At 56.1% G+C, this 26,313-nt stretch overlaps 7 protein-coding genes across 7 annotated transcripts; 3 read left to right on the forward strand and 4 right to left on the reverse strand.

Moving 5' to 3' along the window:
* Positions 1-2,581: 2,581 nt before the first annotated feature.
* CONPUDRAFT_104961 (uncharacterized protein) lies at positions 2,582-5,425 on the reverse strand. The gene is made up of 11 exons (XM_007770667.1): positions 5,401-5,425; positions 5,262-5,344; positions 4,736-5,208; positions 4,472-4,670; positions 4,381-4,416; positions 4,282-4,327; positions 4,206-4,229; positions 3,582-4,151; positions 3,267-3,512; positions 3,163-3,211; positions 2,582-3,108 (listed from the first exon to the last, which is right to left on the reverse strand). Exons 3-11 carry the CDS (start codon positions 4,763-4,765, stop codon positions 2,860-2,862), a joined length of 1,449 nt encoding a protein of 482 aa, XP_007768857.1. The 5' UTR covers positions 4,766-5,208; positions 5,262-5,344; positions 5,401-5,425; the 3' UTR covers positions 2,582-2,859.
* A 331-nt stretch (positions 5,426-5,756) lies between these two features.
* Positions 5,757-10,575, forward strand: CONPUDRAFT_165657 (uncharacterized protein). The gene is made up of 2 exons (XM_007770668.1): positions 5,757-6,448; positions 6,504-10,575. The coding sequence occupies exons 1-2, from the start codon at positions 5,791-5,793 to the stop codon at positions 10,469-10,471; spliced, it is 4,626 nt and encodes a 1,541-aa protein (XP_007768858.1). The 5' UTR covers positions 5,757-5,790; the 3' UTR covers positions 10,472-10,575.
* A 416-nt stretch (positions 10,576-10,991) lies between these two features.
* Positions 10,992-11,519, forward strand: CONPUDRAFT_154083 (UPF0057-domain-containing protein; the record flags this gene model as incomplete). The annotated part of the gene is made up of 4 exons (XM_007770669.1): positions 10,992-11,021; positions 11,087-11,194; positions 11,257-11,323; positions 11,392-11,519. The coding sequence occupies 4 exons, from the start codon at positions 10,992-10,994 to the stop codon at positions 11,517-11,519; spliced, it is 333 nt and encodes a 110-aa protein (XP_007768859.1).
* Positions 11,520-11,733: 214 nt separating this feature from the next.
* CONPUDRAFT_154084 (AAA-domain-containing protein) lies at positions 11,734-14,864 on the reverse strand (the record flags this gene model as incomplete). Its single annotated transcript, XM_007770670.1, has 11 exons — positions 11,734-11,856; positions 11,917-12,003; positions 12,060-12,206; positions 12,263-12,424; positions 12,486-12,575; positions 12,647-13,167; positions 13,224-13,887; positions 13,956-14,203; positions 14,271-14,519; positions 14,584-14,632; positions 14,703-14,864. The coding sequence occupies 11 exons, from the start codon at positions 14,862-14,864 to the stop codon at positions 11,734-11,736; spliced, it is 2,502 nt and encodes an 833-aa protein (XP_007768860.1).
* A 309-nt stretch (positions 14,865-15,173) lies between these two features.
* Positions 15,174-17,178, reverse strand: CONPUDRAFT_165660 (ATPase; the record flags this gene model as incomplete). The annotated part of the gene is made up of 9 exons (XM_007770671.1): positions 15,174-15,493; positions 15,582-15,761; positions 15,842-15,998; positions 16,123-16,504; positions 16,569-16,622; positions 16,718-16,826; positions 16,895-16,918; positions 17,052-17,074; positions 17,139-17,178. The coding sequence occupies 9 exons, from the start codon at positions 17,176-17,178 to the stop codon at positions 15,332-15,334; spliced, it is 1,131 nt and encodes a 376-aa protein (XP_007768861.1). The 3' UTR covers positions 15,174-15,331.
* A 398-nt stretch (positions 17,179-17,576) lies between these two features.
* Positions 17,577-18,654, reverse strand: CONPUDRAFT_137434 (uncharacterized protein). Its single transcript, XM_007770672.1, has 2 exons — positions 18,527-18,654; positions 17,577-18,463 (listed from the first exon to the last, which is right to left on the reverse strand). Exons 1-2 carry the CDS (start codon positions 18,627-18,629, stop codon positions 17,709-17,711), a joined length of 858 nt encoding a protein of 285 aa, XP_007768862.1. The 5' UTR covers positions 18,630-18,654; the 3' UTR covers positions 17,577-17,708.
* Positions 18,655-19,962: 1,308 nt separating this feature from the next.
* CONPUDRAFT_56662 (glycosyltransferase family 4 protein) lies at positions 19,963-22,191 on the forward strand (the record flags this gene model as incomplete). Its single annotated transcript, XM_007770096.1, has 8 exons — positions 19,963-20,147; positions 20,212-20,347; positions 20,519-20,690; positions 20,798-20,981; positions 21,063-21,362; positions 21,422-21,602; positions 21,728-21,932; positions 22,019-22,191. The coding sequence occupies 8 exons, from the start codon at positions 19,963-19,965 to the stop codon at positions 22,189-22,191; spliced, it is 1,536 nt and encodes a 511-aa protein (XP_007768286.1).
* Positions 22,192-26,313: the final 4,122 nt, after the last annotated feature.

Raw genomic sequence — 26,313 nt, forward strand, 5'->3', positions numbered from 1 at the left:
AAATCCCAAAAGCACCTGCACAACCCTTCGGCGCTGGGTGCGTGATTCATGGGATGTGAACGCCGTGAACAATTTGAAAGGTTTGAGTGCCGGCGGCGCAGCCCCCATGCCTGGACGGCGCAAGCTTGGGGATTCATCCCAGTGTTTGCTTTGAATCACGTGTTGGACGCCGGACATCAATTGGTGTATCTACGACCGGCGCTCATCATTTGCGATAAGTGTGTCTCCCATCGGCGCGTGGATGTGATGTACCTGGTAACGGATGAATTGCACTCGGCGCTACCCACGTGACCATCCAACTCACTAACAATCACGCGCCGCTGCAAGGATATAATATGATGTGTAATCGGCGTCTGTCACATGATGTGCGCCGGACCATGCCATCAGCAACTCACCACCAACCGGCGCCCAACTGGTGTGCAGGAATCCAGAGCGCGGTAACATCAGCTGGGTTCTGTCACAATACACACGGCCTACGCTTGTTCGGCGAAGATCATGACCCTGTTCATCTGAAGCGTGCTGCATCCCATTGGTCCCAGTGTCCTTGGCACCGGCGAGCGCATTATCACCGCGTCCGCGCACACGACAGCCTACATGCTCCATGCGCCGGAGAATAGCACTATACCGTTCACTTATCGTCCGCTGACACGATCAATGCTTTAAGTGCATGCGCCGATGATTGTTACATTATACGCCATTCGGCGGTTGGCATCCGCGGATACGAATGGGTAACTGTACTATTGTCTAGTCTGTTTCACTATGCTGATTGCAGTCTACTGTACCATTTCGACCATAGGTTCGGTCCCCTGTCCACCCCCCCTCCGAACCCGAACCTCCGGGGTGGACATGTCCACCCCTGATACCCCCTGCGAACCTAAGGGGGTGGACACATGGTAGAAACACAAAAAACCTGTAATTTCCAGTGATTATGCTAAGACAATGTGCTACTGAATGTTCTAATGGCCCGAAAACCCCTCATACTGCGTGTTAGAAACCTTGCGACGCTTTCCCCGACCGAAAACGACCTCCTCAGGAACATACAACTCCTCTAGGTTGATGTCGGGGTCGTCCGCCATGCCTGGCACAGTGGGAAGAATGCTGGTGTCGTTGCCTGGAAGTGGTTGAGTGAAGCAGAGAGCAGGTCGGCGAGCTCACTCACCAGTGAGACGTCTCCTCGAGTAGAACACGACATGGATGTCGTACTCAGATCGGCTCGCTAGGCTAGCTCGCCGGGTTTGTCACAAAATGGCGAGGATAAAGCAGGGAGAGGCAGATCTACAAGGCGTGAAAACACGTCAGTGACTCCATTTGGGCATCAAGAAGACTAAGAAGCTGCACAAAATGAAAGAAGTACGGAGACATACCTCGCGCATTCATGGCAGCATCAACCCGGCGTGGTGCCTCGAGAGAGGGGTGAACAGCATCCGATTTAGCCGACAAACCTTGTCCACCCCGGTTCGGCCCTCCGAACCTAAGGGGGTGGACAAACGGTTATGGTAAGTCACTTTAAGCTCCGATTTCCCACGCCACTGCGAACCTATGGTCGAAATGGTACAGTATTTTTGTTGTTGGCGCCGTCCGCGGACACGATGCGCCACACCGTTCGCTGTCCTCCTGAACACGGCGTCGGCGCGCCGCCCACACATTGACATCCTGTGTGTCATCGGCGCGCCGGCCGTCCGCGGACACGGTGTTGTCGTGCCGTCCGCGGACGTCCGCTGGCACGACGTTGTCGCTGAAATGGCCCGTCCGCTGGCATGACGTTGTCGGCGCCGGCTGCCTGCAATATGTGGCCTAGGTGGGGGTCCTGGCCCACCCAGTGTATTCAACTTCGTCGTGCTCTCACATGCGACCATTGTCACTGTCTCACGTTCTGCTCGGGCATCATTTTTGCGCGGAAAGACGGCTCTTGGGTCCCTCCTGCTTGCACATATTTACCCACGTTTGAAGATGGGATGCGCAACGTTGAATACGTACGTATGTGCTGAGCCCCTCCACTGAGACAGATGTCATTGCGCATGGTTTCAAGATACTTCTCGTTCGGGCAAGGGCATCCCACCACATGCGATACAACAGACAAGGGGATTATTGCATTCATTTTCATGTCATGGGAGGGTATGATCTTGCGAACCGACTAGCTGCATTATCTTATCACTTTTCCACTCAACACTTTCGCCCTCATTGCCATCACACTCAAACTTGGTTCATGCCTTCTGCTAATGTATTTGGTGTGTGCGTCACCCGCGACGGAGCTTCATGCTCCACCGGAACTATCGTTTTCACCAAAAGCTTCGAAGACCCATTCGAGTCCGTAGCCATTGACTGTTCGTTGGATACTTCAGCAGAGTTTTTTTGCCACATGCAAGAGAACATAACTGTCAAGCACAGTCTCAGTCGGTCCACTCATGTTGAGCTTGAACCGGCTATTACGAGAGCGCTTCTCGCGGCCAGGTATGACTACGCTATCTTTCGTGCAATCTCATTTAACTTTCCCTCTCAGATCATTAAACTTGATGTAATTTGTCGAAGTCAAATGTACAGTATTATTGTCCATGTGGTAAGTTAAATGGCCTGCATGAAAAAATACTTCGACGACGTGTGACTACACCTGTACAGCGTGGGGACGGAGCGTTTACGCGACGTCGTGTCTTGTTATAGAGGATAGGTACAGTAGCTCTAAGTAACTGAATTACAGTATGGGGGCGGGTCTTGCATGTAGGCTCAGAGAGTCCAAACGGAAACCAGTGACATTGGTAATGTCCAATACGACGGACGACCCACCTACAAATGTTCTACATAGACGCAGACGTAGCCAGATGGAATCCACCCGGCATGGTCGTCACCGGTACCACGAAAGCGTTATACACCCAGCCTAGCCTCTACATTCGATTTTTCATCCTCTGATCCGCTCTTACCTGGGTCCTTGCGCGGTTTAAGCCCGCCCTCGTACCCGAACCACGTATACCGCGCGCACTGCGGTCCGCGAATGAGCAGTGTCGCAATCTGGAACCCGCAAAGCCCGACGAGCAGGACTCCCAGTGCACGCCAGCCGTAGCTGACGAACACGGTTGTGCCGACCGCTGTGCCCATTACTTGGCCGATGAATATCTGCGTGTATGTCTGTGAGCGTTTAAGGCTTGTCTTGTCACATATGTGACTCACCGCGAAGATGTTCACTGCATTCATGCGAGAGCGGGCCTCGCTAGAGATACTAATACCATCAAGTCAGCATAAATGTACCAGGATGTTGTATCGTATTTACCCACTTCATAACAGTCGTAGAGAGTGAAACCTGCTGCAGCTGGCGAAATACATCGAACCCAAACGTGGCAATGATGACGGCCGAGACGTTGATCCCGCCACCAGCGGTCTGGACGGCGGCAAACACGAGCATGCCAGCGGTGGCCAAGAGCGCGGACGACCAGGGCACGAGGCGGTCGACGAGGCGTCCGCATAGCGGTGTCGCCACCACGCCTAGCATCCCGAGGAGGCCAAAGAGCCCGATGACAAGCCTGCATGCATGCGTAATCAGAAAGCGCGTCAGTTTGAATTTAAGCCGTCGCCCAATCGCCAATGCTCACGTGGAATAGCTGTAGGGTGCACCACCCAGCAAAAACGTCAACGTGACCCAAAACGCATTAAAACACGCGCTCGACGCAACATTCACAAGCGACGCCTGGATCAGCACCGGCTCCGTCACCGCGTACGTCGCCATCGTCCACAGAATGCGCCAGTACGCGAGGCCCGTGTTCTTCGCAGGGTAGTCGGGCAGAACAGCGTACGCGCCCGCGAGCACGACGGACTGCACGCCGATGGCGAGGAGGTACACGACGCGCCACGAGGTGAAGTTCCCGATGACGCCCGCGAGGACCCGCGCGACCAGGATGCCGAGCATGAGTCCGGCGAGCACGATGGCGAGCGCGGAGCCGCGCCGTTCGGGGGGCGCGAGGTCGGCGGCGAGGGGGATGAGGATCTGCGGGACGATGCTGACGAAGCCGATGAGGAAGCCTAGGGCTTCGAAGAGGCGGAGGTTGGATGTTATTGCGCATCCGATGGTGAGGGAGGACGAGATGAGGACGAGGGCGAGGACGAGTGGACGCCGTCTGACGATGTCGCCAAGGGGCGTGATGAGAACGAGGCCCACGGCATATCTGAACAAAGGGACCGGGTCAGCTCGTTAATCATGAAAAAGAAGCTGTGTGTACCCTGCCTGGATGAGCGTCGGTATTCTAAACGAGGTTAGTACGAGTCAAAAGATCGTGCCGCCGGACGTTCACTCACAAAGACACTTCTTCGTACGTGACATGGAAGGATTCAGACAATTGAACTGAAGAAGAACGTTCAGAAGCCGAACAACAAGTGAGTGACTTCGAGACATACTCAGTAAAGGCTGACAGTAGTATAGATTTGCAACAGCTACAACGATTCAGTCAGGAAGACATCCGGTACACCGAAGCATTTGAATGCTCACTGAATGTGCTTGCTACACCAAACAAAATATTGATGACGAGACCAAATTTGAACGGCTTGTTGGGGTGGTATTGCAGTCTTTTTGGAATGGGAATGAAGCCAAAGTCCCTCGATCGGACGACGTATGGCTCTTTTTCTGTCCTCGTATCGGGCGAGGAGTCTCTTGAAGTACCGACAAAGGTGTCTGTGGGAGACTGGGTCTGAGGTGCCATGGCCAGGAGGTGGAAGTAAGACAAGCAGCTCTCGGGTATAAAAATGAGCATACCAGTCCAAGTGGAGCCATTGAATTATTCATACCACCCAATGGTTATGCGAGATCCGAAGCGTCTGTTTTTTTTCCGGATCGTTCCAGACGCCCATAGCAAACGTGAAGTCCTGCCAAGGTGGAGACCAGGGTCGTGGATATTGGCAAGATGGGGAACCATCAGACCCCAGAGCCGAAATGAGTGTCATTTGCGTCGTCTCCAAGCGCTTGCATGTTCGTTTCCTGCTCGTAAGAAGCACCAGTAGTCTGTTCTGAGTGCAAGTGTGAGGATGTCACTTTGGAAGAATCTGGTCCACATTACTGCTCACGGCTGGATACTTGATCTGCGATGCAGTCAGTCTGAACTTCACTACCGCACCTAGTACGCGCCATTCCGCTGCCCTGCACTCGTCAATTGAGTTGCATTGTCAATGCGTCACGACGGCCCACGTTCCGGAACAACGTCAAGACTAGCCGCAACATTCTATGAGGATCTTGCGTTGTCTCGTGACGTTGTTACACCTGAGAATGGCGTTTGAGCACGCACGGGCATAAAGCGATCAAATCATGCTTGGAGAATCCATGCTTGCTTTGGCGTGCATTCTTAAGGGCTAGGCATCCACCAATACTCTGTTGAGAAAAGGAATTAGAAATATGTTTAGAAATAAGCATCTCTTGATTTGTACCTGCTCATATATGGAGACATGAGATAGTCGTTCCTTCACAATAAACCAGGAAGCAAGGCGACAATGACAAAAGTTGTGAGCAGGATGGTGTGCCCATCCCGTCCGCGTGTTCAGTGTTATAGCAGAAGGACAAGGCGAGAGTGGTGATGTCTGCAGTACTTTCAAACGCCACATCCTTTGCCTGGCTAGCGAGGGACATGATCGTTGTAAGGAAAGAGGTGGACGCGCGTAATCTTATCTCGGTGCACGCGTCTCGCGACCTTCTAGCACCTTCCGCGACCCCTGACCCAATATCCTCTCCGTTTCTTGCCCTCCAACCACCGCCCCCTCGTCTTCCTCACACCATCCACGACGGCTCTAAAACCACCACTGGCGGCATAGGCGACGACAATGGCACGCCCACTCATCGGCTCAGTCCTCGAGCGCAACGCCCAATCCTCCAAAACACAACCAAAGTCGCCCGCTCCGTCACCCACCCCGAACGGTTTCCCAGCCGCCACACACCGGTCGAAAAGCGCGTTCGCTCGGGCCCGCGAGGCCCGAAACGCCGCTGCCGCTGCTGATGCCGCTGGTGGCTCGACGAGGCCGCAAGACGTTCCTGCTGTCGTGCCTTCTGCTTCGGTCGCCTCTACCTCGTCTGCACCGTCGTCGTCGACACAGCCAACGCATATACTCCAGCCAGGGCCGAGCCGCGTTCGGGATGAGGCTTCTGGTGATGCAGAGATGCTCCGTCGGGTAGAGGAAGAAAATGCGCATCGTGTCGCTGCCATGTCAGACGCGGAGAGGAAACAGGAGAAGGAGGATGTTGTGGAGAGGTTCGGACCCGGGATAAGTGACCTGTTGAAGAGGGTACGGGAGGCCAGGGAGAGAAGAGCGAAGGAGGAGGGTTCGGGTGCGACGGGAGGCAGGGCGGAAGCTGCCAGCCCGATGAATGTGGATGCCATGGGCGATGAAGACGATGTACGCTCGGATACGAGCGACCCGAACGTCGAAGTGCCCTTGGTCAATACACGACCGCGCTCAAGAAGCGTTGAACTCTCGGAAAAAGGTGCGTTTCCTTCCGTCCGCTATCTCGCCTGTTCAATTTACATATGCTACTGTAGTCTCCCCGCCCCCGATCCTCTCGACGAGCAGCACACGTCCCTCCACCCCAAGCAGACCCAATCGACGGCTGCGCTTCGCCCAGCTGTCTTCCGACGATGTGCATGTGTACGAGTCCGCGCCAGCGTCGCCAAAGGCTCGCACGGCCGCACTTGCGCTCCCGCCGCCGCCAGATGCTTCAGACAAAAGCATCGCATCATTGGGGACGTTCAAGGGCACTGTGCCCGACCCTCGTTCTGTCGAAGACGCTCTCAAAGCATCCGCGGCTGGGGATGAAAACGGCCAAACGTCGCCCATGAAGGTCGACGCCACCCCCATATCCTCTAGCGAGCCCTCGAACCCTTCGCCTTCTGATCCACCGCCTCCACCACTGGAAGACCCTCCCGACGAAGGCACCCCCGAAGACATCCGCCGCCGGTTCTTCCCCCATCTCCCACCGGACGACCCCTCGCTCGCGTGGATCCAGTCGTCGCTCTCTTCCTCCTCCCCTTCCCCCATCGGCCTTCCCGCGTCATCGTCATCATCATCCCCAGCAAAGCCAAACGCAGACGAACCCCGCTTCGACCTAACCGGCGCGATCATCCCGCCCTCCGCGGCGTCCACGCTCCCGTCGCATCTGGGTCTGCACCACCACGCCGACGCGCAAGGACGCGCGGGATACACGCTCGACGACATGTTCCTGTTGGCAAGATCGACGGTGCCGAGCCAGCGCGCGACGATGCTGACCGTGCTCAGTCGGATCGCCAGGCGTCTCAGTCGCGCTGGGGACGACGGGGTGCCGGAGCTCGCTGGGAAGGAGAGCGAGCTGCGGAGCCGTGTTTTGGCTGCGGGTCTTGGAGCGCTGGGCGAGCGCGGGGGGGTTGGGATTGCTGCGATCGATGTTGTCTGGGCGTGCTTGCCTGGCTGGAATCAGCGTTCTGGTGGCACGAAGGCGGATGCTCGCTGTATTGGCACCTCAGCCCCCATCTCTCACGCATCCTCCACCGCTCTCCTCAAAACCATCCAGCCCGCCGAGTTCCTCGCCCAGCTCGCGACGCTCCTATCGCGCCCGCGCGGGAGCATCCCGCCCGAGTCTGCGTCTCAGCTGCTCGACGTGCTGCTGTTCCTCGCGCGCGAGAGCACACAGCTCGCAGAAGCGATCGTCAGCACGCCTGGGCTGGTCAACGCCGTCGTCGGGCTGTTCCTCCTCACACCCATCTCCACCTCTTCCGACAGCGCCACAAGCCCAGGCGCCGATCCAGCGGCGCTGGCTCTGCTCGAGGCGCTCGTACAGGCGAGTAGGGGCAACGCGAGGGCGATCGCAGAGGGCGCGGACGGGCTGCTGCGCTTCGTCGTGTCCGCCGTACCGCTCGAACGCTCGGCCGGGGCCGGGGACGGGGGCGGGGACGATCCGCTGACGGGCGATCGGGGCCGGGGCACAGAGCTGCTGCTCGTGGGCACGCTGGGGGTGTACACCGCGCTTGCGGCGTACGGGATGCACGCGAGCGTCGCTACGACCGCGCAGGCGTACTTTTCTGCGCTCGCTGCGCGCGTTCTTGCCTCCCTCGCCTCTCTCGGCTCTCTTGACTCTGTCGCCTCGATCCCGGCTTCGGGCGCCCCGTCGGCGCGGGATTCGTATGGTGTGATCGCGCTGGCGACGGCGTGGGCGAGGCTCGTCGAGGCGTGGACGGTGGGCGCGATCGATCCGCATATGACGAGTCCGCCGCATGAGATTCTGTGGAGCCAGGTGGCGGGGTGGGGGTGGGGCGGGGAGATGTGTGCGGTTGCTGCGTCGTTGTGTCGTCTCGCCTCGCCCTCGGATGTCGTCGCTTCGGATTCTGGCGCTGAAGGCTCAAGATTGCGCGAAGATGTGGAGGTGGCGTGTGCAGCTGCGTGGAACGCGGCGAGCGCGTGGCTCGAGGGGGCGCGCGTCAATGGGGTCAAGGGCGGCGAGGCGGAGCGAGCGCAGGCGATTGAGGCGTTGAGGCCGTTGTTCGATGGGCCCGCGTCGGATGGTGGAGGTGTGGTTAGAAGGGCGGTGGAGGATACGAGGGAGAGTCTACAGGCGATCTCTGAGACGGGGGCAGATCAAGCGGCCCTCGAGGGTCTGCTCGTCAAGCTGGGTCAAAAAGCGGCGGTTCTAGGCGCAGCCATCCGACTTTTCCTCGCGTGCACACCGACGGGCGTGCAGCCCGCCACACTCACGCGCCCGCCGTTCGTGCTCCCGTTCGAGGACATCTCCGCGCTGTGCGGCGCGCTCGTCACGCACCCCCTCTGGGACGCGCTCGCTCCACCTTCGCGACCTTCAACTACCCCAGGCACCAGCGACACCGCCCCGCCCACCCCAAACCCAAACCCAACCCTACGAAAAGGACGCTTATCACCCGCCCCCCGCGCACACACCCGCGCGCTCCCGACGCTCCTCGCGCACTTTGTGCAGCTCTCGCGCCTCGTCCCGGGCACCCCGCCCGACCTGTGGCTCGCGCAGGCGCTCGCGGTGCTCGGCCGCCTCGCGCCGGGCGACGAGGCGTTTGCGGTGTGGATCGTGCAGAGGGTGGGCGGGATGATGACGGTGCGGGTTTTGGGGGCGCTTGGTGTGCCTGTTCCAGCGGGAACGGAAGCGGGGGCGGGTGCGGGTGCGGAGGAATCTGGTAAAGCGGCGGGTGCGTCGGAGGTGGATGTGATCATGCCGTTTTTGATGCACACCGTTCGCCCTGTTGCGTTCGCGAGGCAAGATGGAGAGGAAGGGGTGGTGGTGGAGGAAGAAGAGAGGGTGTACATTGCGCCTGCGCATCCGACTCCCGAGTCGATCAGGCGGTGCACGACGCTGCGTCTTCCGGCTGCCTACCCCTCGGCGCAGTACCACGGCCAAGGACAAGGACAAGGACAAGGACCGGGCGGGATCCCTGCTGGCCTCCCCCTCGCGCGCGACTGGGCGCTGTCGCCGATCGACCATCTGCTGCGCAGCGGCACGTCGCCGGTGTTTGGCTCGCGGAGCTTCCCAGAGAATTGGGACGGGAGCGAGACGTCCGTCGTGCGCGCGTCTTTTATGCTTGTGCTCGCGGCGAGAGAGGCGCTCGTGAGGCACGGCTTGGGCGCGGAGTTTGCGATGAGCAGGGAGGAGGCGGTGTTTGGGTGTATGAAGGTGTTCATGCTCGAGCACGGACAGCCCGGTGAGATCGGCGGTGGCGAGGGCAGTGCGGGCGGGGGAGACGAGGTGTTCAGGGACAAGACCGTGGACTCGCTCATGCGCGCGGTATTAGCGCCATTCAGATTCGGCGCCGCGCCGAACGCGCTGTTCCCGCCCTACGACGCGGACGCGCGGCGCGACACGGGGAGCCTCGAGGACGTCTCCCGCCGCTTCCTGGGCGCCGGCACACCCTTCTTCCAGTTCTACACGGACTTTCTCGCGCTGTACGACGCCATCTCGTTCGCGCACCCCACGTTCTCTGCGCTCCTCCTCCCGCCCACCACCGCATCGCGCTACGCGCACGACTACCGCAAGCTGCTGTACGCGGACTACGCGCACGTGCTCCGCACGCTGCGCACGCCCGTCGCGGACGTGCTCGGCGATCCGCGCGAGTGGCTCTGGCCGCTGGAGAGCGAGCAGACGGTCGTGCATGCGTATCTGCAGACGCTCGCGGGCGGGAGGCCGCTGCAGGGGTTTGTGAGGCTTGTTGCGGTGCACCATGTCGCTGGGAACGTTTGGCCGGATATGCGTTCTGGCGCGGAGCCTCAGCCGCAGCCGCAGCAGAAGAGCGCGAGTGCGAAGCTGCTCCGTGCGGTTGTCGAGCAGTGCGATAACGCGACTGTGCGCGAGGTCCTGTGCTATCGCCAGGTGCGAGAGGGCGGGTTTGTCCCTCCGCCGGCGTGTTTCTCGCTGGACGAGGTGATAAAGGTGCAGAGGATTAGGCTCATCGGGGAGATGCTCGGAGATGCAGTGCGAGAGCGGTTGGAGGGTGTGTTCCGCGAGGGTGCTCAGTTTGCATGATGGTGTGTCGGTAGATGGACCGTGCGTTCTGGTCAATGTGCGTCGGTCATGTTTACATGTTAACTTTTACTGTACGTTCTTGCCGCTGTAGAATAATCGCGTCCTTAGACAACTGATGTATCGCTCGTGCATGATATACGGGATGCACGTCCCGGTTTGTTTATACGTTGCCAGAAATGATCTAAGACCTTCCGTGATCGCACGAAGGCTTCTAAACATTGGTTCCGGCGAGAAAATAAAGAACGCATGGAGCGGTCTAACGCAGATTTGGAGCGAATAGGAACGTAGACGACACTGCAGCGTCGTTCAGAATATAATCCGCGGTGCTGATTGGCTGCGTCGGAAAGTCGCCGCCAAGGAAAATGACGTCAGAGGTGGTAAGGCGGAGCTCAAGGACGTCGTCAGTGTCCACGGGGCAGTGGTGCCTAGTTTGTCTGATAACATATAAGAAAGCCTCTGGTTGACGCTTTCTATCAGGAATTTCCCTTTCGTCTGATAACACATCCATCTATAGCTCAACATGCGAGGCTCCGACATTCTTCTCATCATCGTGCGTTCCTTGTCATGTTTTCACGATTGGCGAGGAAGCTAACCACATCATGGCTGTTCTAACAGGTCGCCATCTTCTTCCCTCCCGCCGCCGCCGCATTCATCGCCGGCTGCGGCTGCGAGCTCTGCCTCAACATCCTCCTCACCTGTCTCGGCTACATCCCAGGCCACATCGTACGTCTCCCTTTTCCGCTCCCCCACACGCACGGCCCGCTCACGCACCGGATTATCCGCAGCACGCCTTCTGGCTCATCTACAAGCGCATGAAAGCCGAGGAGCAATACGGCCGCGGCGGCTACATGTGTACGTTCTCTCGCCTTGCTCTCTCCTTCGATATCCAGAGGAGCTCACCCCGTGCGTTAACTTTACAGATCAGGGCTCAGGCAAGTTCGGCCCATACGGACAGCCCATGGCTGTCCAAGGCCAGGCACCCGCTGCGTACGGCGCTACCGCTGCCCCTGCTCCTGCTCCTGCCCCTGCTGCCCCGCCGGCGTACTAATCGCAAAGCGCATCCAACCATTCTCTCTCACCTTACTGTACACCGCGACACAGACTCGTACCCACGCGTTAATTCGTTACCTTGCCTCACACGACTCAAGACTGCATGACCGTTCTTGTACAGTAATATAACCCGTTCTTGTATCGATATCTATGGACGTTATCAGCAGATGAACAGTCGAATGAATCCATCTTTCGTACTCTCAATCTCATAGCTACGTCTTAAGCATGTCTTTCAGACCGTTGCGCTCTCGCCACTGCTCGAACTTTCGTATCACATCTGGTGTTATCTGCCTGTTGATAGCACGCGCGGCGGTAAAGAACGCATCTTGCGACACCTAAACACACACGCACACCGTCAACATCTCTGCCGAAAGCAACTCAGTGTGCGCACGTACATATTCCGCATCAATGTCCTCCTTCATCGTAATCAACGCCGCCTCCTGGCACAGCGCCGAAATCTCCGCACCACTACACCCCTCCGTCTACCACCACCTATCCGAACCCGCTCAGCAAAACGTTTACAGACAGAGGGACGCACCATCTTCGCAATCTCCGCAACGTCCAACCCCGGCTGCACACTCATCCCGCCCGTCCGGATCCGCAAAATCTCCTCCCGCCCAGCCAAATCCGGCGGCCCGACGTACAAAATGCGGTCCAGCCGCCCGGGGCGCATCAGCGCCGAGTCCTACCGCAATTGTAAACGCTCAACGCACGAAACGGGGACCAAGAAGGGGAACGCACGATGACGTCCGGCCGATTCGTCGCTGCGATAATCGTCACGCCCACGAGCTCCTGCACGCCGTCCATCTCGTTCAGCAGGCTCGTGAGCACGCCTTCGTGCGCCGCGCCGCCGCCGCCGCCGCCGCCAGACGTGCGCGAGGTGCCGAGCGCATCTATCTCGTCCTGTATTGAATAGAGAAGCAAGAGTGAGAATAAGAAAGGGAAGCAAAAGCAGGGAACGCACAAAGAAAATAATACACGGCGCAAGCGCCCTCGCCTTCCTAAATATCTCCCGCACCGCCCTCTCCGACTCGCCCACGAACTTGTTCAACAACTAAAATACAACACCACCGTCCTCTCAGCGACCCATCCAATCACAAAAATAGGTAAACCGCAAAAGCGCACCTCAGGCCCCTTGACAGCCACAAAATTCACCCCGCTCTCCGTCGCACACGCCCGCGCCAGCACCGTCTTACTGCACCCCGGCGGGCCATACAACAGCAGCCCCCTCGGCGGCCGCACACCGAGCCGCGCGAACGCCTCCGGATGCAACAGCGGCCACTCGACCGCCTCGCGCAGCCGCGCGATCACGGGCGCCTGTCCGCCGACGTCGCTATAACGCACAGGTGCGCTCTCGACGAACACGGAGCGCAGCGCGGAGGGGCGCACGGTGGGGAGCGCGGTGAGGAGGTCGGCGGCGGTGAGTGTGAGCGTGAGTGGGTCTGCGCGGGCGGTGGGGGAGGGGGAATGCGTCCACCGCTTGATGGCGAGTGTGCCTGCTTCGCGGACGACGGCGCTCAGATCGGCGCCGACGTATCCGTGTGCGCGGGACGCGATGGTGTGTAGGTCGGAGGGGGAGAGGGTGTGTGGGGTGTTGGAGAGGAGTACCTGGAGGATGGAGAGGCGCGCGGCTGCGTCTGGGACGCCTGGAACGTACGTGCATCGTCAGAGAGCCAGCCGGTGGATGAAAGTGAGGTCGCACCTATCTCGAACTCGCGATCGAACCTCCCAGGTCTTCTCAACGCCGGATCGATCGCGTTCGGGCGGTTCGTCGTCCCGATCACCACGACCTTCGCCCCTCCTCCCCCACCCTGTCCACCTTTCCCCCTCCCACTCCCACCATCCCCATCCATCCCATCCAAAACAGTCAACAGCGTAGCAACAACCCTCTTCTCCACCTCGCCCCCGCCCGCGTCCTCCCGCCTCGGCACAAGCGCATCCAGCTCGTCCAGCACAACAATACACGGGCTCTTCTCCCTTGCCTCCCTAAACACGTCCCGCAGCTTCGCCTCCGTCTCGCCGTGGTACGCGGACGAGAGCTCCGGCCCGTTCACGACGAGCACGGAGGAGCGCGTCGACGCCGCTATCGCGCGCGCGAGGTGCGTTTTTCCGGTCCCTGGGGGACCGTGTAGCAGAATGCCGCGCGGGGGCTTGAGGCCTGGATGAGGGTCAGCCCAGACACGGGTCGAAAACGCGCGCGTATGATGTGTGAAGTCAGGGAGCGGCGCACCGAAATGAGCAAACAGATCCGGCCGCGTGAGCGGTATCTCGAGCAGGTCCCGGATCTGCGCGATCGTGGTATCGAGTCCGCCGACCTTGGCGTATGCGGCTTCGCTCGATTGGGCTTGGAGCGCTTCGACCTCTGGCTGCACAGCGACAGGGTTGGATGGGCATATGCGCCTTCGACAGTAAAAACAGAGAAGGATAAACTCACCTTGTGTGCCAGCTCGCCAGAGGCATCCGCATCAGCGTCGACGATATGCACCGCCACGTCCCATCCCACCGTCCATATCTGCGGCGCGGGTGTCTTGATCGAGAGCGCCTGCACACTCTGCGCGAGATCGTTCGCGGAGCTAGCGGCAGAGACTTGCATCGGCGTGATACTCTCGACCTCGAAGCGCCGCAGCTGCCCCTCGTACCGCAGCTCGACAATCTGCGTCGGAAGAATATACTTCAGATTCACTGAGCACACACACCCACATCAGCCAGCCGCAAAACGAAACACGTATACAACGACGCAAGATCTCACCAGCGTGCTCCCGCACCAACAGCGCCAACCAGCCCCTCCGCTTCCCGTCCTTTGCGTCGCGCGCAGACGTCGACGCGATCGTGGCAGGATCCGAGATCTCCCTGAACCGGATCGTACCCGCGTCTTGCGCGTGCCGCAGCGAGGGTACGCCAGCCGCGGTCTTGAGCGTCCCAGACAGCGCATACACGCGCACCTCAGCGTTCTCGGAAAGACGGGCGGTAGCGAGAATAGACGGAGAAACTTTCACAGCTGCGAAGGTGTACGCGTCAGATTGTAGCCAGGCAGAGGTGCAACAAGGATGTAAAACGCGTACAGTTCGGTGGAATATCTAACGAAGGCCACAGCACTCCAATAGCAAATGCCTATAAAAGTTCACCATAACATTCTAGTCTAGTCCATCCAATCTCCCAACTGAAGAGTGCAATCGCTCACCGCATCCTCAGCAACCCCTCCTGCCCGCGCCAGCGCAACCACGTCCCCCGACGCCTGCTTCGTCGCCTTGAGATAGTCCGCGTGCACCGTCACGCGCCGAACCGCGCGGGACGCCCAGTCTTCCGCGTCAGCGAGGCCGACGATGAGTTTTGTCGAAGCCATAGCGCAGCGGATCTTTTCTGGGATCTATGACGGACGAGAAGTGCAGCGATTTGGTCGATGTATGCGTGCGAAGCTTCGAGGATCCGATGCTTCTCAGATAGATGGAGCTGAAGAAGGCAGTCTTATCGTACTCGCTCGCAAGCTGAAGGAGATCCAGTACGCTTGTAAAACAGACAATCGGTTGGAGGCGGGCAAAACATTCGCGGTCATTGCAAAAGGGAAAGTATCGAGTCGTGGGAAAAGCCTTCTTCGTCAGTCAAACCAACCACGCGTAATCGCAAGATTCGTAACACCACATTCTGCAGCCTACAAACACCACGGCAGACTCTGCGTCATCATGGTCCTTGAACCATCATTATATCAAATATACGGATACTAGCACCATCACCCAGAAATCTAAGTAAGTCAAAAGCAAAAAAAAGGACAAGCAGCAGTCCTGCAAAAAAGGCGCCAGAGCGAGAATCCCTCTACTCCGGATCAACAGGCTCCAGCACAGGCCGCCGCTCAGCAGCGAGCACCTCGCTGATATGCCGGACGGGGATCACGTCGTCGTCCGGGTCCGGAGGAGCGAGCGTGGACCCCTCGGCGTTGTAGAAGTCGTCCAGCGAGAGCGGGCGGATGTCGAAGCCCTAATCATCACACGAGCGAAGTCGGTCAGCGTCCAACCGAGTTAAGAAGAAGAGCCAGCAGAGGATGAAGGAGGGATTGAAGACTCACCTCGGACTGCGCCTTCGCCATCTCCTCGACATCGTCCCCCAGCCGGCGCATGCACTCTCTCACAGGCACCATCGCCGCGCTCCGGCAGAGCTCGCGGAGGTCTGAGCCCGAGTGGCCGACGGTCTGCTGCGCGAGCAGGCGGAGCGGGAAGTCGGGGTCGACTTTCGTGTCTTTGAGCATCTGTGTATTCGTTGGTGTCAGCATCTGAACTTGAGAAGCGACAGGGGAAGGGCAAGAGGCGAGATAAGAAGAGTACGCACGAGAGAGAGGATCTTGAATCGCTGATCGGTGTCGGGCAGGCCGACAGCGAAGCGCTTAGGCATTCGCCTAAGAATAGCGGGGTCGATGTCTGTCGGGCGGTTCGTCGCGCCCAGGACGAGAATGCGATCTGGGCCTGAGAGAAGGCCATCCCACGACCTGCGTTCATTTCCAAGTAAGCACCAAACCAAACATCCAGCAGGGTAAACCACAAAAAGACCATAGCGGCCACAACAGCAAAGAGGCGAAACAAGAAAGCCAAGGAGGAAAGAAAGAAACGCACGTCATAAACTCCGCCTTCATCATCCCCGTCACCTCATGGTCCTCCCGACTCCTCTCCCTCAAAAAACTATCAATCTCATCAATAAAAATAATACACGGCTGCATCTTGCGCGCCAAACTAAACAGCCCCGCCACGAGCTTGTTGCTCTCCCCGAACCACTTGTTCGCGAGCGCGGACGCGGGCACGTTGATGAACGCCGCGCCGCTCTCCTTGGCGAGTGCGCGCGCGAGCATCGTTTTGCCGCACCCGGGCGGGCCGTACAGGAGCACGCCTTTGGGCGCGCCGAGGAGGGACGAGGTGGATGAGAAGAGGTTGGGGTACAGGAGCGGGTAGATGATGGATTCGCGGAGGGAGTTGACGATGGGGTCGAGACCGCCGATGTCTGGGGTAGCCGGCGACGTCGCGTTAGCACTGGGCACCGAGGGAGCTCGGAGTACAGAACACACCTGCAAACCGCACGCTGATGTTGTCGGGATGTATCACCTCCTTCGATATCGCCTCTGTTCATCAAACCTCGCATGAGCAAACGCTACTGGCTTAGCACCATGATATGGCGCACCACACCACGACACTCGGGAAGAACAAAGCTACTCACTCTCGTATTCATCGAGCTTCAGCCCCTTCGCACCCAACCGCTTGAGTACTTCCGCGCGCTTCACATCGCCCTCCTTATCCGCCGGATGCACATATGCGTCCCATATCCACTACCCGAACGTCATAAGCACACGCCACGGAGCGCCGTACAACGACGCCGAGAAGGAAGGAGACGCACCCGAATCGTGTAGTACACCGCCGCCTACCAATGCCAAAACGCCGTATGTCAGCCCCAAGAAGTAGCACAGCGATAATACAGGAAGGACACAGCAAGGGGCTCGACGTTCGAAAGAGAAAGGCGAGAAGGCAATGATGAGTCTTCTGAACGAACGTACCTGCGATGCAAAGAAGAGCGCAGCTATCGCACAGCTTCACATGAGCCTTGCTGTACAACGGTCCTCGGAGAAACGGCATGCACTTACCATCGAGAATTATGCGTTTCGTGCTCTGCGCTGATGACATCCTGGCCTCCTAGCCCTTGTGGCGAACGCAGAACGGGGGCAAGGAAGATAGTGGGAGAAGATGAGCAAGTAGAGAGACTGCGTGCAGCGTGACCTGAAAGCTGACTGGATGAACAGGTGAAGGGACGGAGGAGAGGCAGCTAGTTAGTTTTCGGGATTAATTTCGGCCGGCATTGCCGGCGCGCGAAAGTAACAGCCAATTTACTTCCGGCTTCTCGGATTTGGGTATAGCCCCTGAGTACAGCCCTCCGTCCGATGGAACGTCTCGGAGCTTGAGTTGCAGCGATCGAATGTTCACCACACAGGGACCATCAATAAATCACAGTGAACATCACACCGGCGGTACAGCACAGTCAAGAGATAAGAACGCGTTTTGAATTCTGATTCTACTTCTAATTCTGATATCTGATCGCGACATAGGTCTTTCGTACGTTCCTCCGCCGTCACCTCCTTCCCCGCCTCCGCCTCCACAATCTCCTCCTCCGCCCTCGACGGCGCTTCGTCGGGGAGCATGACCTGCATAGGTTCGTGTTATTGCACCGCCTGGCGGCCCATGCCGATAGTGTCGACCCCCGCGTCGTGCTCGGGCGCCATAGCGCACGTCGTCTCGCCAATGTCGCTCGTATCATAAACGCGCCTCGCGCCATCGGCGTCGGTATCCTTATGCAAAGGAGGCGCCTGATCTTGCTCCTGGACCAGCGATGCACCCACGTCTTCACCAGGCAAAGGCGCGGTAGCGGCGGAGCGAACGTTGTTCCCCGCCCTCACGTCCTCGGTCATCTCAACCTCCTCCTTGACCACATCCACACCCCCCTCCCCGTCCTTCTTGCTCGAGGCGATAGACGAGCCCCCGAGCGTGCACGAGCCGCCCGCACCGTCCTCGCTCCTGCTCGCTATCTCAACATCCAGATCGGATCTCCGGCCCGGACTCGCAGCAGGGGGCAGAGAAGAAGAAGACGAAGAAGAAGAAGCATTCGTGGCTGCAGCATCAACACCAACGTGTGCGCGCCCTGCTTCGAGCTCCACGGCACCCCCTATCTCGGGGTTAGAGCGGACGCGACCGAGGCCGTCCGCGCCTGTGTGGTGATGGTGGTGGAGGGAGAGGTGCACCCGGGGGAAGAACGAGACGAGGTGCGCAGAGACGCGCGGGAGGTCGTGACGCCAGCGCTGCAGCATGTGCGGGCGATGGCCCGCGGGTGTGGGCCGGGGGAACTCGCTGGTGGACGAGTTGTTGTGGTTCCAGCGGGAGACGGCTTGCATGGCGATAAAGACGAAGACGAAGAGGACTAGAAGACGTTTAGTTGGTTAGCCACATAATAGCCGAGGACAGGTGAATATAGTGAACGTACTCAGCGCTACGCTGATCGAGACGGAGGTGCGCTCGCTGATCTCGTTGCATGTTGTGTGGCATGCAGTAGAAGTCGCGTCAGCAGCGTCCGCAGACGACGTCATGGTGGGAGAAGTAGGCGCCGTCGCGCTCTGGATTGAGGTTGGAGAGGACTCGTCGGCGTAGATGCCGCGCGAGTAGAATGTGGTGATGATGGGCATGATGACGACCATTGCTCAAAGCTTAAAGGTCAACGAGATGCCTTATAGACAAGTGAAGCACAGCAGCAACGTTGGTTTGGGTCTTGGATTAAGCAGGCTTCAAAGCCTTGAGGCGGGGGCACGCGAGACGGGTCGGTAAGAGTAAGAAAAGGAAAGACGCTGCGGACGCACAGAGAGTTCTTATATACCGAGTGGTTGTGTGTCCAATGTCGATGATGCATCCAGATATACGGTGCTACAACTTGAGCCGTATTCACCCGACATCCTCGCCGTGACATGTTCTGCTAGTGCTTCCCGGATCGCTGGACCAGGATCTCGATAAGCTGCTTTGCATTGATATTATGAGAGGCGGGGAACGGCATGCTGTGCAGCCGGCATTACCTATGGGAGGGACAGTCAGACAGTCGAGAATAGGTAACAAGGCGACCGCTTCGGGATGGTCTATTTCTGCTGTCCACTCACGTTGAGCATCCGCGCAAAGATAGGCCAGGTCTCCTCGTGGGGATTAATAGAGTGGTCACCGCCACGCAGCTGTTTGCGAACCCCGAAGCTGAAGTCAGAGGACCGCCAGGGACGGAAACCTATACGGCACACCCTAGCACGCCGTGGTCGACAGATGCACCCCAGAATCGCTTAGTCCGATGAAAACGAGGCAGACTCGATTGAGCAGAGCAGAGCCCCCAGCCAAGAGACGACTCCTAGTCAGCTGTTCGACGACATAGACCCGCGTTCACACACTCCAACTGGGCAGTGACTAGTGAACATTGGATGACTGGATCCTGGCTCCGGAGGGGGTCGGAAGGAGTGTGGCATGTGCACCAGTAGGCTTGAGTGGTCGCATCAAACGTTATAACGATGGTCCTGTTCCGAGGGTTATTGGAACTGGATTGAGTTTCGTACGCGCGGGACTGGGGAGGTAGTGTAGTTAATTGTACGCGAGCTGTCGGCCGAGTGGAAAGCGCGCTGGACGAACGAGAGCTGGCCTGCTCGGCCCACTCGGCGATCGACCATCCCTCCGGCTCCTGGGCGGCCGGGATCGTCCGACAATCCAATGATGGACGTCCATCTCTCTTAGTCATCCGGGCGCCTATTCGCAGGGTGCCACGCGACCGACAAGCGCGGACCACGTCAGGAGTTCACATTGTGTGCGTGCACGCGTCAAGTCACCTTCCACTTGTCCTTCTGCATAGAACATCGACCACACGGACTGGATGAGCACACCACCTCCACCATCATAATGCTCACAGCCTTTGTTTTAGCTGCCTTGCTTCCTGTGCTACTCAGTTATACAGCATTTGCGTCCTACCGGACTACTCTGCAGGCCAAGGACAAGCAGCACCGCCAGGCGGTCCTTCGCGCGCTTAGTGTCCCGGAGAGCGAATGGGCGGGTAAGAAGTTTATAGGGTTCTTCCATCCTTACTGGTGCGTACTCTGAGCCTACTCCCTGGTTCGTCTGGTCTGAAAGACGCTAAGCTACTGGACACAGTAACGCGGGAGGCGGCGGCGAACGCGTCCTCTGGACCGCCATCGCGCGCATACAAGCACAACGCAAGAACATCATCAACGTTGTCTACACGGGTGACACCGACGCATCGAAGGAGGAGATCATAGCCAAGGTCGAGGTGAGCTCATCGTCGCCTCGACCATAAACTCCTTCTCCACAAAGCGATGCCTCCGAGGACCCATGTCCTCGCGCACTGCCCGCTTCATTTTCACCTCGCCCCATTCTCCGCCGCGTTTCGTCATTCTTTATATTCGTAAATCGTTTCTGACCGATGTTATCTAACGCCCAGGCCCGCTTCGACATCACCCTCGATCCCGCCTCCCTCCACTTCGTCTTCTGCGATTCGCGGAAATACGTTGAAGACGCCGCGTGGCCACGGTTTACCCTCCTCGGGCAGAGCCTCGGCTCGATGTACCTCGCCTGGGAAGCCATGACGAAGCTCGTTCCTGACCTGTACATTGGTGCGTAGGCGTTCGTTCCCCGTCTACCCCGTACCCTCCCTCCCCTTTACTATGCTCGGCCCCGTATGCCGTATACCGACGCTAATAAACGTTTGGTGCGCATGCAGACACGATGGGCTACGCGTTCACTTTCCACGTTGTACGCAGACTCGGCGGATGTCCCGTGGGTGCGTATGTGCACTACCCAACCATCAGCACGGATATGCTCGCCCGCGTCCGCGAGCGCAAGCAGGGGCACACCAATAGCGACGCTATCTCGGGGAGCGCCGTCTTGAGCACCGGCAAGCTCTGGTGCGCCTTTTCTCTGTTCACACTCACTCTTCTGCCTCGACATGTTCGCATGCGTTGATCGGTGCTGACTATATGCGCCAGGTACTATCGCCTGACGATGTACTACTACGCCCTCTCGCTCCGCTCCGCCTCGTTCCTCATGGCGAACTCGACATGGACAAAGGCACACGTTGACGCCATTCTCTCGCACTCTGACCCGCTTCTCTCCCTCTTGCACACCGTGGTCCCTCCGCTGGCTCTGCTCCAAGCGTGCCTCGCGCAGCCGCCGAAGGAGCGAGTGACAAAAGCACAGATCGCCTATCCGCCGTGTGACACGCGCGAGATGGAGAGGTACGCGTTGGAGGGGAGGGAGCGGGTCGTGTTGAGCGTTGCACAGTTCCGGTGCGTCTCGCGTACTTCGTTCGTACTGTATCCCGACCCTGACGTATGAATGCCAACAGACCAGAGAAGGACCACGCCGCCCAACTTCGAGCGTTTGCCGAGCTGCTCGAGAAGCACGCCGAATACCGCCCAGGCCAGCCTTCCGCTGTTAAACTCGTTCTTCTCGGCGGAAGCCGCAACGCCGGGGACTCAGCGCGCGTCGAAGGACTCCGCGAGCTCGCGAAATCTCTCGGAATCGATGTGCGTTCCTCTTCATGTCTCTACTCTTTCCTTCACCGCTCTCCACCCGCCTCTCCTATCTCGTGCCCATCACGTCCCCGTGACCATCACACCACTGACGAAACCGCGCCCACGCACGCACACAGGACTCCGTCTCGTTCGTCCTCAACGCGCCCTACCCAACCATGCTCGCGCACCTCGCTCGCGCGAGCGTCGGCCTGAGCACAATGGTCGACGAGCACTTTGGGATCAACGTCGTCGAGATGATGGCCGCCGGCGCTATCCCCGTCGCGCACGCGTCCGCGGGCCCGCTGCTGGATATTGTCGTTCCGTTCGAGGGCAAGTCCACAGGTGCGTGTGCTCTCCGTCTTTCTCGCGATCCGAGTTTTTTGTTGTTGTTGTCGTGGTGGCTTGTTGCTGACGATGTGGTACAACAGGCTTCCACGCTACGACACCGTCAACGTTCGCAGACGCACTGCACGCGGCGCTCACGCTGCCGCCGGCTGAAGACCTCGCGCTGCGCCAGCGTGCTCGGCAGCTCGCGGTGAGCAAGTTCTCCGAGGATGCGTTTTGGGCGAGCTGGGAAAAGGGCTGGGCCGGGTTTGCGTGAATGTGCGGACTTGTGGAGTAGTATGTGGTCGTATATAGTATCATGGACAAGTCCCTCACGGATGTTTGGCCCTTGCTTATCAGATTCAGTGGTTTCTATGGGCGAGTAGAGTAACATGTCTTCCGGAGTCTAAGGGACTGTCCTTACGGATCGCACTTTATCTTTATCTGTTGGGTTGTATGGCAGCCTACCACGTCGGTTACTGGCCAGCCTTGCCAGTCTACTCATGACATGTGCACTAGGCTGGTTAATCAGCCGTTTGATGTGTTCATACTGGACTTTGAGATGAGGTGAGCATGAAGGTAACAAAACATACAAAGTGAAGCGGCCAAAAAGGACCCAACATTCAGAACATGAGTGTAAGGGTTATCTCCTTTCTTCCTGATAAAAGTTGTTGTTGTGATAACTGTTGATAAAATCCTATCACGTAAAATACAACTAAAGGATATAAGTCGTAGTAACTACTGTTGAATACAATTTACATCCTAAGCTCCTTTGTCTCCTTTATATGTTTATACTCCATCTCCAGCTCTTCTGCTTCACTGATCTTTTCCTGTTTTCTACATGCAACTGCCAAATTTCTCATGCTCTCCAAGTTGTCAGGGTGATCCAAGCCCAAAACCTATTTTCTTGCCTCTAGCACTTGTACAAGTAATTCTTCTACTTCTGTAAGTCTGCCCTGATTGCAGTATATGATTGTTAGATTTTTTCTGCTCATCAATGTATCAGGATACTCTGGGCCAAAATATATTTTTCCTTGCCTTCAGAACTTGCACCCCCAGTTCTTCTGCTTCATCAAGTTTCCCTTGCTTTGTGAATGTGATTGATAGATTACTCATGCTTGACAAGGTAAAAGGATGCTCTGGCCCCAAAAGCCTTTCCTTTGCCTCTAAAACCTGTCTTCCCAGCTCTTTGAAACCCTACCTAAGGCGGAGAACACTAAGGTTCAGACAGGAAATGAGTAGAGCAATGTGTGGGATTTGTATGTGATGCAGGGAAGTACAGGAGTTGGTAGGAAGAGATTCTAAGGTAGCTATCAAGAGGGAGTACATCTTATATGTATGAGCAAGAGGATAGCAAGGGCGTGGAATTGAGTAATAGAGAAATTCAAAGAAATTGGAATGAAGATGAAGTCTTCTTTGAAGCGGAGAGAATGATAAAAATAGAGATGGAAGCAAGTTGTAAGCCAGAAGGAGACTGGAATAAGGAATGTCAATCAAGGCAGTCAAGTTGTAGTCTGAGAACACTGAGGATGTGGTGCAGGTTGTAAGTCCGAGAAGGTGTCAGGCTTACACTCTTCTGCTTTACTGAGCTTGCCTCGGTCTGTGTATGTGGTTGCAAGGTTGCTCATGATTTTCAGTGTATCAGAATGCTCTGAACCCCAAATTCTCCTGCTTATATATAGAACCTGTGTTTCTACTTTTTCTTCTTCATAGTGTTTCCCCTGGGCTTTGTATGTGCTTGCCAAGTTTCTCATAATGTCTAGTGTTTCATTGTGCTCTGAGCCTAAACTTCTTATCTTTGACTCCAGTACATGTTTCTGCAGTGATTCTGCATCCTTCAGTTTGCCTTGCTGGTAATACACCCATGCAAGACTCTGTGCACTCTTCAATGTCTTGCTGTCTTTCCCCCCATACATTAAGCAGTGACTGCTATGAACTTTCACCCTCAAAGTTTCTTCTTGTTTCCACAGCCCCATGGTTCTATAAACTCTTGCCCACTTATCAGCAACAATAGCTAGAACACTATATTTGTTCAGCTTGTTGACATGAAAAAAATAATTGTCTTGTCATAACATAATTAGAGTCAAATTTACCTGATGGTACTGTCAATGCAAGTAGTACCATGACATTTCACTTGACTGTATCTTTGTCAGGGATCTGATCTAAAATCCATTGATGGATAAGTGGATGAATGTCATATATGTTGTCAAAGGCATAAATCAGAGAGCAATGTAATAAATCTTGAATGATTTGCATGAATGCAGCTGAGTCCCAGCTTTTGTCATTGCACATGAGACTAGATACTGTGAACAACCCTTAAATAGGGGAGCCACTGCACACACAAATAAGAGAGAGAGATGGACAAGAAAGATTAACCCTAACCCTGACTGGGGATTGAGCTGAATAGATGCCTCAACAGGAGTATCAAAAACTCCTCATGCTAGCCCTAACTCAGATGGCCAACACATTATGTATTACATTCATTTTTGACATGGCCAGTTCTTGGCCTTATTTATTACATAAGCAAGCACATGACTGAGCATGTTATGGGTCTGGACTATGACATCATATGATGCAAGAATCACGCAATATGGTGTGTGTGTATTACTAAGTACTTTTTATTCCTAACATGGTAGAAGCCTTACCTTTAGATACATGGTCTGTGTGCAGCCACCTTGTAGTATATAAGGACTATAATTTATGCCCCAGAACTCCAAGAGCGTTCTTTTGGGAGTTTCTCTTAACTCTATTTATAAACCTAAGCCTCAAGTCCTCTCCATGAGCCATCTATTCCCCAAGCCCTGTCTAGGGTTAGGGTTACTCTTCCTTGATCATTATCACTTTCATTCACATGTGCAGTAACTCCCCTAGGTTCTGGGTCATAAATTACAGTCTTTATATACTACAGGGTGGCTGTGCACAGACCATGTATCAAAGGTAGAGCTCCTGCCATATTAGGGTTACAAGGTACTTGGTAATACAAGCATGCCATATTGCATGATCCTTGTGCCATATGATGTCATGGTTCAGACCCATCATGTGCTTGGTCATGTGCCTGCTTATTACATGTAATAAATAAGGCCAAATCCAGGCTATGTCAAAAACAAATGTGATAAATAATGTGTTAGTCATCTGAGTTTGGGTTAGCATGAGGCATTTTTGACAAATACACATACAGGTAGAGCAAGGTCTGATTTGTTCTATATGCTGATTGCAAGATGGATTTAGTGATGCCTGTATGATGTGTAAATGCACACACATGAAGAATGTCGTGAAGATGACCAAGGCCCCTATTCTTTTCTTTCTTTTCTCTTTCCTTCTCTCTCTCCTTTCCACACTTAGAGCCAGGTCCGCGCACCTCCGGTCATCTCCACATGCCTTCGGACACCTCCGGATCCTCCAAAGATTTCGGAGTTTGCTCCATGTCCAGAGTTACCTCGGACCTCTTATGTTTCCCTTCGAGCATTACTCCTGACAACATTCGGACTTTGTGCAGACCATGTAGACACTTGACAGCAGCACTGTACTACCTCCGTGACAGCAGATGGTTATCAGTAGCATGATCAGGATCCGAAGATTGCTGAAGTTGTTTATATACTGAGCGGTTCACATCCTAGTCCCCCATCTCGACCTCTTGGTCATTGGGACTAGGTGCGTATTCACTTTGTAGTGGATAGGATGCTTTATTGGCTCCTACGCTCCGCTCCGTTCTGCCTACCTCCGACCTCCTCCGAAGTTTCGGAGCTGTTAGGAGTTTAGAATGTTGCCCCTGTTGTGTCCACAACAAAGAAATTGAGCTGAGGCTGGTTTGAGCATGTTATAGCTAATGTGCCATGTGGTGTATACTGTAAAAACATAATCATCTTTTTGCTGCATGTGTTTTGCTTGCAACAGCCTATTTCATTGATTTTTTAACATCTCCACATATTTGCCAAATGTAATTGAAACAGCACATATGTATGACTTGCCTGAACAATAGCAAGGGCAAAGTACCCAAGTTCCTAAAACTGTATTAGTCAAGGTTTTAGTTAACTACTGTAGTTTTATGACCACAAGTTTGCATGGTGACATGGAAACACTATTACCAAATACAGTGTGTCCCATGTTTTAGTTTGCTGGGAGTTGGTGCAATAGGACACAAGTTTGTTGGGCAAGGAAAAAAAGAGTGTTTGATGGCTCTCCTGGACATATGTCTGCACACTAACCCAGATTTAAGTAATTCAGAAGAAAACAAAGGCATTTAAGTGATTAGACTCAAGAAAGTGGCTCAGACACAGATGCAATTTAGCCCTATCTACACTATGTCCCATATTTAAGTTTGCTAGGTCCAGCAAAGTGGGACATGTCCTGTTTTTAAGTGAGTCAATTTCTTGACCAAGCATTCTGCATGCCTGATTTT

Source organism: Coniophora puteana, assembly GCF_000271625.1.
Source record: "Coniophora puteana RWD-64-598 SS2 unplaced genomic scaffold CONPUscaffold_6, whole genome shotgun sequence".
Taxonomy (NCBI): domain Eukaryota; kingdom Fungi; phylum Basidiomycota; class Agaricomycetes; order Boletales; family Coniophoraceae; genus Coniophora; species Coniophora puteana.